The sequence below is a fragment of the Watersipora subatra genome, chromosome 5 (assembly GCF_963576615.1).
Source record: "Watersipora subatra chromosome 5, tzWatSuba1.1, whole genome shotgun sequence".
Classification (NCBI taxonomy): domain Eukaryota; kingdom Metazoa; phylum Bryozoa; class Gymnolaemata; order Cheilostomatida; family Watersiporidae; genus Watersipora; species Watersipora subatra.
Genome location: NC_088712.1, coordinates 30,981,978 through 30,995,548, shown reverse-complemented (window position 1 = coordinate 30,995,548; position 13,571 = coordinate 30,981,978). Strand labels below are relative to the sequence as shown.

Sequence of the window (13,571 nt, the reverse complement as noted above, 5' to 3'; positions counted from 1 at the left end):
AACGCTTATGTTTAAGAGGCTGGTCTTCAGAAACCAGATGTTGCATTGAGACCAAATTTTGTAGTGATTTCGTAAGAGGCACCGAAGCATATGGGTCTAAAGATTAGATTAAATGAGACAGAAAATGCGGCAATGTACAACGTTTACTAGTGCAGATGTGCAGACACACAAACGCGCAGATGCACAGACGAGCAGACGCGCAGTTTTTCACATTCTGCGTATTCCTTTTCATATTTTTATTTGGAGCTGACTTGTCCAAAATAGTTTCTCATCAGTAATCTAAGCAAGAACAGCCTTTCCTTAGTTTCTATAGCTTCCTTAGTTTCTATAGCTTCCTTAGTTGCTATAGCTTCCTTAGTTACTATAGCTTCCCTAGTTATTACAGCTTTCCTAGTTACTAAAGCTTCACTAGTTACTATAGCTTCCTTGGTTACTACAGCTTGTTTGGTTACTACAGATTCCTCAGTTATCACAACTTCCTTAGTTACCACAACTTCCTCAGTTACTACAACTCTCTCAGTTACTACAGCTTTCTCAATTACTATAGCTTCCTTAGTTACTAAAGCTTCCTTAGTTATTATAGCTTTTTTAGTCACTATAGCTTCCTTAGTTAATACAGCTTTCTTAGTTACTAGAGCTTCCTTAATTACTACAGCTTCCTTTGTTACTACAGCTTCCTTAGTTACTATAGCTTCTTCAGTTACTATAGCTTCCTCAGTTACTATAGCTTCATTAGTTTCTACAGCTTCCTTAGTTACTATAGCTTCCTTAGTTGTTATAGCTTCCTTAGTTACTATAGCTTCCTTAGTTACTATAGCTTCCTCACTTACTACAGCTTCCTCCGTTACTACAACATCCTTAGTTACTACAGCATCCTTAGTTACTACAGCATCCTCAATTACTACAGCTTCCTTAGCTATTACAACTTCCTTTGTTACTACAGCTTTGTTAGTTACTACAGCTTCCCTAGTTATTAAAGCTTCTTTAGTTACTCTAGCTTCGTTAGTTATTACAGCTTCCTCAGTTACTACAGCTTCCTCAGTTACCACAGCTTCCTCAGTCACTACAGCTTCTTCAATTACTATAGCTTCCTTAATTACTATAGCTTCCTTAGTTACTATAGCTTTCTTAGTTACTGTAGCTTCCTTAGTTACTATAGTTTCCTTAGTTACTACAGCTTCCTTAGTTACTACAGCTTCCTTAGTTACTACAACATCCTTAGTTACTACAGCATCCTTAGTTACTACAGCATCCTTAGTTACTACAGCATCCTTAGTTTCTACAGCCTCCTTTGTTACTACAGCTTCCTTAGTTACTACAGCTTCCTTAGTTACCACAGCATCCCTAATTACTATAGCTTCCCACTCAGGACTGTTCCCGAATACCTCGGGAAGAGTTGTGCTCTCCAGGGCCCATTCCCGAAGTACTCGGGTTAAACTTTGATTTGCTCTATTGCTTAGCTGTTTAGGTACATCGGTTTTATTCATTCAACAAACGAAGTTTAAGAGTCTGGGCATCATTTTGATACCAAATATGTGATTGGACAAGAAAGTTTTAACTAACAAATTATGTGATAGATATCAACTGTTTTGGAAATTTGATGATCGCCATATTGGAAAAGGTTTATCCGAACGATGGCAAAATTTTTAAGTGAATTAGATGCAGTAATCAGCTCAGGGGAAGAAAATAGCAACAAAAGTAATGTTCAAGAAGAAAATGAGAATTTTCTGATGGAAGAAGGTAAGTTTTATGTGGCTATTTATAGAATTTTACCGAAAAAAAAACGATAAAAGCCGAAATTTTTCTTGTGAATTTCTAACAAACTTTATTCTAACAGTGTAAGATATGGATTTTTTTCATGATACACATGATTATAACATTTTCAATCCAATAAAATTTAGATCTTTTTGCAGCATGAACTCATCACTCTATTACCCCATAATAAACAATAGTTTTATGATTTCCTTGTAGAACTACAAGATAATAAAAATTTCTTATTTCATTTATATCCAATTGTTCAACCCACAATTAGTCAAGCATATACTTCTCAACCTCAACATCTACTATAAACTAGCCTCAACCACTAAACTCTAATATTGGTCGATAGGGGACACTTACCACAGTAATCATCTTCATGACTTTTTGTGTTTATATTTACAGTATCAAAAAATATTTGCAATTTGTATTACCAATTGTTAGCTGCAGTAGACTACTTATTTTCAATTTTTTATTAGGTATTTACCCTGAAAAACTACTAAAGCACAATTTTTTCTAGGCTGTACAAGAAGTTTGAAGGCAAATAGGTTGCTTACTACCGATCATATTTGCTACATGTAGGTGAAGACAGTCAAGGGCTTGTGAGTGATGATGCCATTGTTGATGAGCCTAGGGCTTCAACACCAATATTTGATGAATACTGCATCAACTAACTTATAATGGCAGCAAATATGCATGTGTAGTTGGCATCAAATAACTCTCACCGTGTCATAATTTTTTAATGAACACACCCTTATTATACATGTATATATTGTTTCGTTTTCATGCATATTCATTTTTACTGTATTTTTTACAATATTTTTTACTGTATTTTTACACCTATTTTTTTTGCTAGTAATTGATTGTCTGTTAGCTGGTAACTTGAGTATTTTTTATGCATAATATATTCATAATAACCTCTGCAATGCATTTCAATATAAATTAACAAATTGTTTGATTATATAATTGATAAAACTGTCAGTGACGTAGTGTTGGTTAAAAGCTAGTAACACCTGTTCTATTGCTCGGAATTGTGAAATCTTTTTTTTTATTTGCTGCTGATAAAGTTTGCTATCAATCTAACATAGGTCCAACAATGTCAGTATCAAAAAACTGCTTGTGAGCTGCTACGAAACATGAAAAACAATTTTGATAAAAAAAAGTTCACAAAATTATTAGAAATTGTGGTCAGTAGAATTTGTAAAGGTGCACAAAAATTTATATCACATTGTAGCCTGGAATGTCTTTGTTATGCTGCAAAAAACAAATCAAGATTATTTTGAAAAGAACTCTAGTTATACTCAATTTTGTGTAGCTCTATTTTAATTGTAAGGCTAGTGAAAAATTAATTGGGCTGGGGGAGCAGTCAACCAATAACTAATTAGTCCTGAATGGGTTAGCTATTACAACTTCCTTTGTTACTACAGCTTTGTTAGTTACTACAGCTTCCCTAGTTATTAAAGCTTCTTTAGTTACTCTAGCTTCGTTAGTTATTACAGCTTCCTCAGTTACTACAGCTTCCTCAGTTACCACAGCTTCCTCAGTCACTACAGCTTCTTCAATTACTATAGCTTCCTTAATTACTATAGCTTCCTTAGTTACTATAGCTTTCTTAGTTACTGTAGCTTCCTTAGTTACTATAGTTTCCTTAGTTACTACAGCTTCCTTAGTTACTACAGCTTCCTTAGTTACTACAACATCCTTAGTTACTACAGCATCCTTAGTTACTACAGCATCCTTAGTTACTACAGCATCCTTAGTTTCTACAGCCTCCTTTGTTACTACAGCTTCCTTAGTTACTACAGCTTCCTTAGTTACCACAGCATCCCTAATTACTATAGCTTCCCTAGTTACTAAAGCTTCCTTAGTTTCTACAGCTGCTTTAGTTACTACAGCTTCCTTAGTTACCGCAGCATCCTTAATTACTATAGCTTACTTAATTACTATAGCTTACTTAATTACTATAGCTTCCTTAGTTACTATAGCTTCCTTAGTTACTAAAGCTTCCTTAGTTACTATAGCTTCCTTAGTTACTACAGTTTCCTCAGTTACTACAGCATCCTTAATTACTACAGTTACTTATTGCATCAAAAATTAAGAGCGTAACAAAAATTATTTGCACTCAACTGTGCTTATCACACAGACATATTTGTCCAAATGGCTGTGTTCATGTTTGACTGCTGCATAATCATGCCAAGTTTTTTAGCGCTACTACTCATTATATGAAGCGTAGTCGATGTCCGTTGAATGAAGTTTCCTATCAGGGATGATTCATGCATATCATAACCTCCTGTCTATAGATAAGAACTCTCTAGCAACCGCGTTATCTAGTAAGTTGCCTCTCACAACTAGGCTTCTCATAGTTTGTGTTGATTGATTAAACGCATCGGCAAGACAATGCGGGCATCTTTCTATCTGAGTTTAACTACTTTTGTATTGGTTAGCGCTAATCAAGGGGGTAAGCAGCATATACTAAACTAGCCTCACGACTCATATAGGTGTACTCTAGAATTGTAACTCTAGAACCTCATTTAGCCTGAAGCCCTTCCAATTTAATAAGACATAAGGAAGGGGCGTGTAGCATTGAGTCACTAGTAATTACTACTTTTACAAGTCGACTTGTTAGTTTAAAATAGCTTATATTAAAGTAAAACAGCTGCTTTGTTTAAACTGCTTCTCCTCAGCCTCTGTACCAAGCTGTTTCCTGACTCTTGGTTGAAATATTGGTAATGCAGCAGCAGATGCAACATAAAAGATCTGTGCTGAAATATTTGAATAATGTATTAGACTTTTGATAATGCCTCCATATTCAACGAATTGGTATCTTGGTTAACGAGTAAGACATTGTAACGCAGTAAACAACCCAGTAAAACCAGTCAACACTTTTGCAAGACTGATTTGACTAGAAGCACCATTAATAATTGTGTACTATTATGCTATATAGCAGAAAGCTTTCATGGCTATGTGAGAAATTATGCTATGTAGCTAAAGCTTTGATGGCTGCGTGAGAAATTTAACTGATTTGCTGATGATTGTATTAATCTTGGGTGCTCCAAGACATATACAAGAATAATATCCAAGATTAATATCCAAGATTTATATCCAAGATTAATATCCAAGATTAATACCCAGTCAATGAAATTCAGTCTATAGACTGAAGGTTCTTCATTTTCATCAGTCCATAATGCTTATGAGCAATAAGATGAGCCACTTGTTGTTACACATTCTGGCACATTCTAGAACAGACTTCAAATCAGTGGCTCGCCTTATGTCTGTGCGCTGAGGCAAGTGACAACATGTACATGTAGCATGTGACAATATGTACATGTAGATATGGCATGTGACAACATGTACATGTGGCTTGTGACAACATGTACATGTAGATATTGCATGTGACAACATGTACATGTAGAACGTGAGCAATTCCTTCAAAATTGAGTGTGATGTCTGCTTAGGTGATTGCGAGCAGAGGTGGTGCATGTTTTTAAGAGCCAGTATTACACAAACAATGTCTCTGTGATCTTGGTATTTCAAGCCTTTTAGACCACTAGACCACGGCTGATGGGGACTAAAATAAAGCCAAGAGCTTCAGTAGAAGACAAAGTGGTTATCTGAACGATGAGTATAGCAAGTAGGAAATGGTGGAAGTAGAAAATATGGGTTTACTAAAACTGCAATGTGGACAACACATGTATGATATAAGTTTATTTAGACAAAAATAACGTCTACAGCTAGAAGATATATGCGTACATAAGTATGCGGCTTCTTATATATTACGTTTTGCTTATGATTGTGTTTACATGACTAGTGATTTTAGGTAGAGTGAAACTACAAGCTTGTAAGGATTATGACTTGAATTAAAGCTGGAAATATGTTGGCTTATCCTGATTATGTTATGATCGGGATGCATAAAGATGACACAGCAACACTTACAACACAATCAGCATATATCAATCAGCGTAACAAATTAGCTATAAATGTAATTTGGAGTGCTAGGAGAAAGGAGCCAGGACTATCGAAACTAGGCATTCTCTATTTAATGCGTCAAACCAAACTCTTTGAAATTTGATTTTCATTTCTTTAATTACAATGTATGATTTTGATATACCAACACTTTAGGAAAGTTTTGGCACATTTCGGACTTTCATTATGACCCGTTGCTGAAGGTGGAGAAAAGGTCATGCGTACTTGATGTTAAGTCAATTCTGCCATGGGGCTCTGAGTACTGTGATTCTAATCTCCAGCTGGTCAAGTCAGCACTTGATGCAATGAAACGTATAGAAAGTCAACCAGATTTCATTCTATGGACTGGGTAAGTAGTACTCCGTTTGCAACATTGTTTTCCAGGACCTATGGCAAAAGCCCGTGTTACAAAAGTCAACCAGACTTCATTCTATGGACTGGGTAAGTACTGCTCTGTTTGCAACATTGTTTTCAAGGACCTGTGGCTAAAACATGAGTTACACAAATTTCCACTGATGCCAATTGGCACTAAACAAGCATCAGCCCGATCCTATTGGGATGATGCTTGTATAAAACAAGCATCGAGATAAAATTTATTGTGTTATCGGCTCACTCTGCTGTTGCCACACTCATTTTCTATTCTTTTTAAGAAGTTACATGAAATAATAAATCTTCTTCAGTAATCGAAAATGCACTTGCCTGGTTATAAGTTTCTCTCTCTCCCTCTCTCCATTCCCCTCTTTCTCTCCCCCTCTTTCTCTCCCTCTCTCCATTCCCCTCTTTCTCTCCCCCTCTTTCTCTCCCTCTCTCCATTCCCCTCTTTCTCTCTCTCCCTCTTCCCCCCCCCCTCCCTCTCTCTCTCTCGCCCCCACATCCCTCTCTCCCCCCTTTCTCCATTGCCCTCTCTCTCTTCCTTTCTCCATTCCCCTCTCTCTCCCCCCTCCCTCTCTCTCCCCTCCTTCTCTCCCCCTTTCTCTCCCCCCTCTCTCTCTCCTTCTCTCTCTTTCTCTCACTCTCTCTTTCCCTCTCTCTTTCTCTCGCTCTCTCTTTCCCTCTCTCTCTTTCTCCCTCTCTCTCTCTCTCTTTTTCTCTCGCTCTCTCTTTCCCTCTCTCTTTTCCTCTCTCTCTCTCTCTCTCCCCTTTCTCTCCCCCCTCTCTCTCCCCCTCCCTCTCTCCCCTCTTTCTCTCCCCTCCTTCTCTCTCTTCTTTTCCCTCTTCTCTTTTTCTCTCTCCCTCTCTTTCCCTTTCTCTCTCCCTCCCCAAATAACCAAGTATTGTAAGCACTGCGTGTACATGATTGAGTAATGAACCAGTGATGTTGCTGTACCATATACATGTACATAGTTATATAGCACATATAAATGAAATAAAAAATTATTGAGTAGCTACAAATAACAGATACAATTTATCAGCCGATATATATAGCATCCAATCTCAAATTAGTAACCTTGAATGCCAAGTAGCCTTAAACTTGTGAGTACCATTTTTGTCAACAATTTATATGAATATTGAGCACCAATATCCATACTAGCATATGTAATACAAAAAGTTTGCGAGCTAATGCAGAATATTTGTGCTTTCTCAGTATCGCGTCATGTTACTAGATAAAACATTCTCCTCAATTCATTAGAGCAGCCCAGAGTTAGAAATTTAGGATTTATCCATTTTATCAGACTTTTAATATATAAATCGCAAGTAATAATTACTGTAGCTTTTTTGACCTTTGACTGTGTAGCTTTGTAAAGGAAACTGTCGTTCCCTTTACTGTTTCACAAGTATAAATACACCGAGCAACAATATCAATATAGATTTCACAAGTATATATTTTAATATAACCATGCCCCTATATGTTGTATTTGTTGACTTCAGTAAGGCTTTTGACACTGTGTCTAGAGTTGGTCTTTGGCGAGTTCAAAGGTTTGGCTGCATAGATAAATTTGTTAGCATCATTGAGGCTCTCCACACAGGCATGCAGGCAGATGTAGCTATGAGCGATTCTATCTCTAGTTACTTTGAAGTCAGCAATGGAGCATAGCAAGGGTGTGTGCTTACATCGACATTCTTCTCTTTTTACCTGTCTGCAATGCTTGAAGTTGCTTTCAAGGACAGCTCGGAGAGGGTCTGTATGCAGTCCAGAAAAGAAGCAGATCTGTTTAATATTGCCCACTTCAAATCAAAAACCAAAAGAACAACAAGACTAGTGAGAGATCTGCTTTTTGCAGACGATAGTGTTCTGGTAGCTCACCAACTTGATGTGATACAATTCCTAGTCAACAGATTTAGGTGACTGCAAGAAAGTGTAACCTAAAAATCAATATTAAGAAGGCAGAATGTCTTTTTAAGCCACCAAAGTTTCTTAGCGGAGTAATCAAACATGGCTCAGTTACCATGAACGACGGATCTTTGGTACAGTGTAAATCTTTCAAGCACCCCGGAAGCACTGCAGCTGACAATGCTAGGCTGGATAATGAAATCTCATTGAGATTGGGAAATGTGTGTGCAGTATATGAGAACTTGAGATCCAGACTCTGGAACAACCACCATGTACCAATCAAAGTTAAGTTCCAGGTTAATCGAGCTACTCTACTAAGCTGGCTGTCTTCCTGTATATAGTGCTGAGACATGAACTGCATATGGCGTGCAGCCTGACAGGCTGCAGGCACATGTGATGCGACATCTTGGTATCATGCAACCGTGGGTATCTCATGGAGAGACAAGATCGTCAGTGGTGAAGTATCGAGAAGAGCAGTCATAACACCACCTAAGTCCATTCTAATACAGCTGAATTTTAGATGGCTTGGACATGCCGAGGGAATGGATCAAAGCGCTTGCCTTGACAACTTCTCTGTTCTCGGCTTTAGGGAGGAAAGCATAACCAAGGAAGGCCCAGGTTGCGATTCAAAGACACCGTGACGCAAAACAGGAAGAAGCTGGATATGGACAGGAATGGTTAACAAGAAAGAGCTAAGAATCAAGATGGTTGGAAATATTTGATCAGACCAAAATGAGGACAGTCATTGTTGTATCGACAGACTGCTATGATGATGATGATATATTTTAGTACATGGGAATTGTGTGCACATACAGTAAAAGTAATGCAGAAACACTGCTGCTATCTCTGTCTTCCTATTCATTTCTTCACTTTTGAAAAGCGCGCATTATCGTTAAGCTCTGCCCATTACCGTATCGCTGTGTCAGCTCTTTGTTGGTTCCACTCGACTCTTTGTTGACTTGACTCGTAGGCCAGAGCAGCCGCCCCTGGTCTCAGCGTTCTGCCACTACAGCTTCTTTAACTTGTTTACTGCAACCTAATTGGTTACTGCAAACCTACTGCAATCTAATTGGTTACTGCAATTCTTTGACATAATAAATGCCCTGTCTGTCTGTCCGTCTGACAGCTATGTCTGAAGGATAAAAAAGAATTGTTTTCAACAAGATTTGAACTTGTAACTTACAATGTGACAAACCAACACTTCCACCTGCACCAATTAACTATATTGCCTCATTTTGAATAATAGTACAGTTGCTAATTACAACTGATGATCTCTACCAATACTGGCAGGGTAGTAATACTAGCAGCCATCACCTGCTATCACCTGCTATCACCTGCTATCACTTGCCATCACTCGCCACAATCATTTATTTTAAGAATTATTGTTCATATAGTTACTCTCTGCGATTTTTTGGCATCTTGACAATTAGATTACTCGAGACTCCCAGAGTACTAGCACTATATAATAAATGAGATATGAATAGCTAGATATGATTACAATTGGATGCTCTATATAATTAATTGCTGACCGATGATTACACTAGACATCTAGTATCACAAATTTAAGATTTTATATAAAAAATAGTAATATCGTTTACCTATTTCTAGTTTCACCATATATAATTGTGTTTCTAGAGACACTGCATTACACTACTGGAAGGAAGGATCAGTCGGGACTAAGGAAGAGATAGTAGATATAGTGACTGTTCTCAGTGAGATGATGAATGAGGCCTTCCCTGACGTACCGGTAATCAGCTCTTTAGGTGAATTTACCTAAGTCTATGTAACTTCATGAGCTAAATCATTCGTAAGAAGTTAACGCCTAGGCTTTTTAGTTTGTTTGATTTGTGCGGGTGCGGGCAGTAGAGCCTGAATAAATAGCTCACTTGGTAGAATTATATACAAATAGAGCAAACTTTATTCTTGCATACAGCTGAATTGTACAAACACTGCTAACATTTATGGTTCTAGTTCACTATTCTTTTCTAGCTGGATTGTTTTATAAGAATTTCACCATAATGTTGAATTACACACACTATTTCATTTGGAGCATTTTTCCTTATTTTGCAAGCAGCAGAACAGCGAGTTTACTATGGTACGATGAAACTAGTGTAGCCTGGACAAATACTCAACTACATGTAATGTAAAATTGAGTTCAGTATACAACCGCATAAGACGAATTTTTAAGGAACAATAAAGAGGTTTCTTTTTAATGACAATCTTTTATGATAAAAACTAATAGACCTTTTACTATGGACTCCTTTTGATTTTGGCTATTTGAGAGAAATAATGGATGAGTTATAAGAGTAAGCCGCCAGAGCTTCCGGATCAGGGAGACCAGATCAAGGAGACCTGTTTGTATATACAAGTTGTTAATATAGTCTGGGATCAGGGAGACCTGTTTGTATATACAAGTTGTTAATATAGTCTGGGATCAGGGAGACCTGTTTGTATATACAAGTTGTTAATATGGTCTAGGATCAGGGAGACCTGTTTGTATATACAAGTTGTTAATATAGTCTAGGATCAGGGAGACCTGTTTGTATATACAAATTGTTAATATGGTCTAGGATCAGGGAGACCTGTTTGTATATACAAGTTGTTAATATAGTCTAGGATCAGGGAGACCTGTTTATATATACAAGTTGTTAATATAGTCTAGGATCAGGGAGACCTGTTTGTATATACAAGTTGTTAATATAGTCTAGGATCAGGGAGACCTGTTTGTATATACAAGTTGTTAATATGGTCTGGGATCAGGGAGACCTGTTTGTATATACAAGTTGTTAATATAGTCTAGGATCAGGGAGACCTGTTTGTATATACAAGTTGTTAATATAGTCTAGGATCAGGGAGACCTGTTTGTATATACAAGTTGTTAATATAGTCTGGGATCAAGGAGACCTGTTTGTATATACAAGTTGTTAATATAGTCTGGGATCAGGGAGACCTGTTTGTATATACAAGTTGTTAATATAGTCTAGGATCAGGGAGACCTGTTTGTATATACAAGTTGTTAATATAGTCTAGGATCAGGGAGACCTGTTTATATATACAAGTTGTTAATATAGTCTAGGATCAGGGAGACCTGTTTGTATATACAAGTTGTTAATATGGTCTAGGATCAGGGAGACCTGTTTGTATATACAAGTTGTTAATATAGTCTAGGATCAGGGAGATCTGTTTGTATATACAAGTTGTTAATATAGTCTAGGATCAGGGAGACCTGTTTGTATATACAAGTTGTTAATATAGTCTAGGATCAGGGAGATCTGTTTGTATATACAAGTTGTTAATATAGTCTAGGATCAGGGAGACCTGTTTGTATATACAAGTTGTTAATATGGTCTAGGATCAGGGAGACCTGTTTGTATATACAAGTTGTTAATATAGTCTGGGATCAGGGAGACCTGTTTGTATATACAAGTTGTTAATATAGTCTAGGATCAGGGAGACCTGTTTGTATATACAAATTGTTAATATGGTTTAGGATCAGGGAGATCTGTTTGTATATACAAGTTGTTAATATAGTCTGGGATCAGGGAGACCTGTTTGTATATACAAGTTGTTAATATAGTCTAGGATCAGGGAGACCTGTTTGTATATACAAGTTGTTAATATAGTCTAGGATCAGGGAGATCTGTTTGTATATACAAGTTGTTAATATAGTCTAGGATCAGGGAGACCTGTTTGTATATACAAGTTGTTAATATAGTCTAGGATCAGGGAGATCTGTTTGTATATACAAGTTGTTAATATAGTCTAGGATCAGGGAGACCTGTTTGTATATACAAGTTGTTAATATAGTCTAGGATCAGGGAGACCTGTTTATATATACAAGTTGTTAATATAGTCTAGGATCAGGGAGACCTGTTTGTATATACAAGTTGTTAATATGGTCTAGGATCAGGGAGACCTGTTTGTATATACAAGTTGTTAATATAGTCTGGGATCAGGGAGACCTGTTTGTATATACAAATTGTTAATATGGTTTAGGATCAGGGAGACCTGTTTGTATATACAAGTTGTTAATATAGTCTAGGATCAGGGAGACCTGTTTGTATATACAAGTTGTTAATATAGTCTGGGATCAAGGAGACCTGTTTGTATATACAAGTTGTTAATATGGTCTGGGATCAGGGAGACCTGTTTGTATATACAAGTTGTTAATATAGTCTAGGATCAGGGAGACCTGTTTGTATATACAAGTTGTTAATATGGTCTAGGATCAGGGAGACCTGTTTGTATATACAAGTTGTTAATATAGTCTGGGATCAGGGAGACCTGTTTGTATATACAAATTGTTAATATGGTTTAGGATCAGGGAGACCTGTTTGTATATACAAGTTGTTAATATGGTTTAGGATCAGGGAGACCTGTTTGTATATACAAGTTGTTAATATGGTTTAGGATCAGGGAGACCTGTTTGTATATACAAGTTGTTAATATAGTCTAGGATCAGGGAGATCTGTTTGTATATACAAGTTGTTAATATAGTCTAGGATCAGGGAGACCTGTTTGTATATACAAATTGTTAATATGGTTTAGGATCAGGGAGACCTGTTTGTATATACAAGTTGTTAATATGGTCTAGGATCAGGGAGACCTGTTTGTATATACAAGTTGTTAATATAGTCTAGGATCAGGGAGACCTGTTTGTATATACAAATTGTTAATATGGTTTAGGATCAGGGAGACCTGTTTGTATATACAAGTTGTTAATATAGTCTAGGATCAGGGAGACCTGTTTGTATATACAAGTTGTTAATATAGTCTAGGATCAGGGAGACCTGTTTGTATATACAAATTGTTAATATGGTTTAGGATCAGGGAGACCTGTTTGTATATACAAGTTGTTAATATAGTCTAGGATCAGGGAGACCTGTTTGTATATACAAGTTGTTAATATAGTCTAGGATCAGGGAGACCTGTTTGTATATACAAGTTGTTAATATGGTCTAGGATCAGGGAGACCTGTTTGTATATACAAGTTGTTAATATAGTCTAGGATCAGGGAGACCTGTTTGTATATACAAGTTGTTAATATAGTCTAGGATCAGGGAGACCTGTTTGTATATACAAGTTGTTAATATAGTCTAGGATCAGGGAGAACCTGTTTATATATACAAGTTGTTAATATAGTCTAGGATCAGGGAGACCTGTTTGTATATACAAGTTGTTAATATAGTCTAGGATCAGGGAGACCTGTTTGTATATACAAGTTGTTAATATGGTCTAGGATCAGGGAGACCTGTTTGTATATACAAATTGTTAATATGGTTTAGGATCAGGGAGACCTGTTTGTATATACAAGTTGTTAATATAGTCTAGGATCAGGGAGAACCTGTTTGTATATACAAGTTGTTAATATAGTCTAGGATCAGGGAGACCTGTTTGTATATACAAGTTGTTAATATAGTCTGGGATCAGGGAGAACCTGTTTGTATATACAAGTTGTTAATATAGTCTGGGATCAGGGAGACCTGTTTGTATATACAAATTGTTAATATAGTCTGGGATCAGGGAGACCTGTTTATATATACAAGTTGTTAATATAGTCTGGGATCAGGGAGACCTGTTT

At 36.8% G+C, this 13,571-nt stretch overlaps 2 protein-coding genes across 3 annotated transcripts in view; one reads left to right on the top strand and one right to left on the bottom strand.

Moving 5' to 3' along the window:
* Nucleotides 1-236: 236 nt before the first annotated feature.
* Nucleotides 237-1,416, bottom strand: LOC137397274 (serine-aspartate repeat-containing protein I-like). Its single transcript, XM_068083563.1, has 2 exons — nucleotides 1,386-1,416; nucleotides 237-1,243 (listed from the first exon to the last, which is right to left on the bottom strand). Exons 1-2 carry the CDS (start codon nucleotides 1,414-1,416, stop codon nucleotides 237-239), a joined length of 1,038 nt encoding a protein of 345 aa, XP_067939664.1.
* Nucleotides 1,417-1,693: 277 nt separating this feature from the next.
* Nucleotides 1,694-13,571, top strand: part of LOC137396538 (acid sphingomyelinase-like phosphodiesterase 3b) — a 34,174-nt gene continuing 22,296 nt past the window's right edge. Inside the window, exons 1-3 of one of the 2 annotated variants that reach the window (XM_068082850.1) lie at nucleotides 1,694-1,740; nucleotides 5,875-6,067; nucleotides 9,626-9,753. In XM_068082850.1, the coding sequence (XP_067938951.1) occupies nucleotides 1,731-1,740; nucleotides 5,875-6,067; nucleotides 9,626-9,753 (331 nt within the window). In that variant the 5' untranslated portion in view covers nucleotides 1,694-1,730. Of the gene's footprint in view, nucleotides 1,741-4,098; nucleotides 4,214-5,874; nucleotides 6,068-9,625; nucleotides 9,754-13,571 lie in introns of those variants that run through there. The other variant, XM_068082849.1, reaches the window with a different exon arrangement.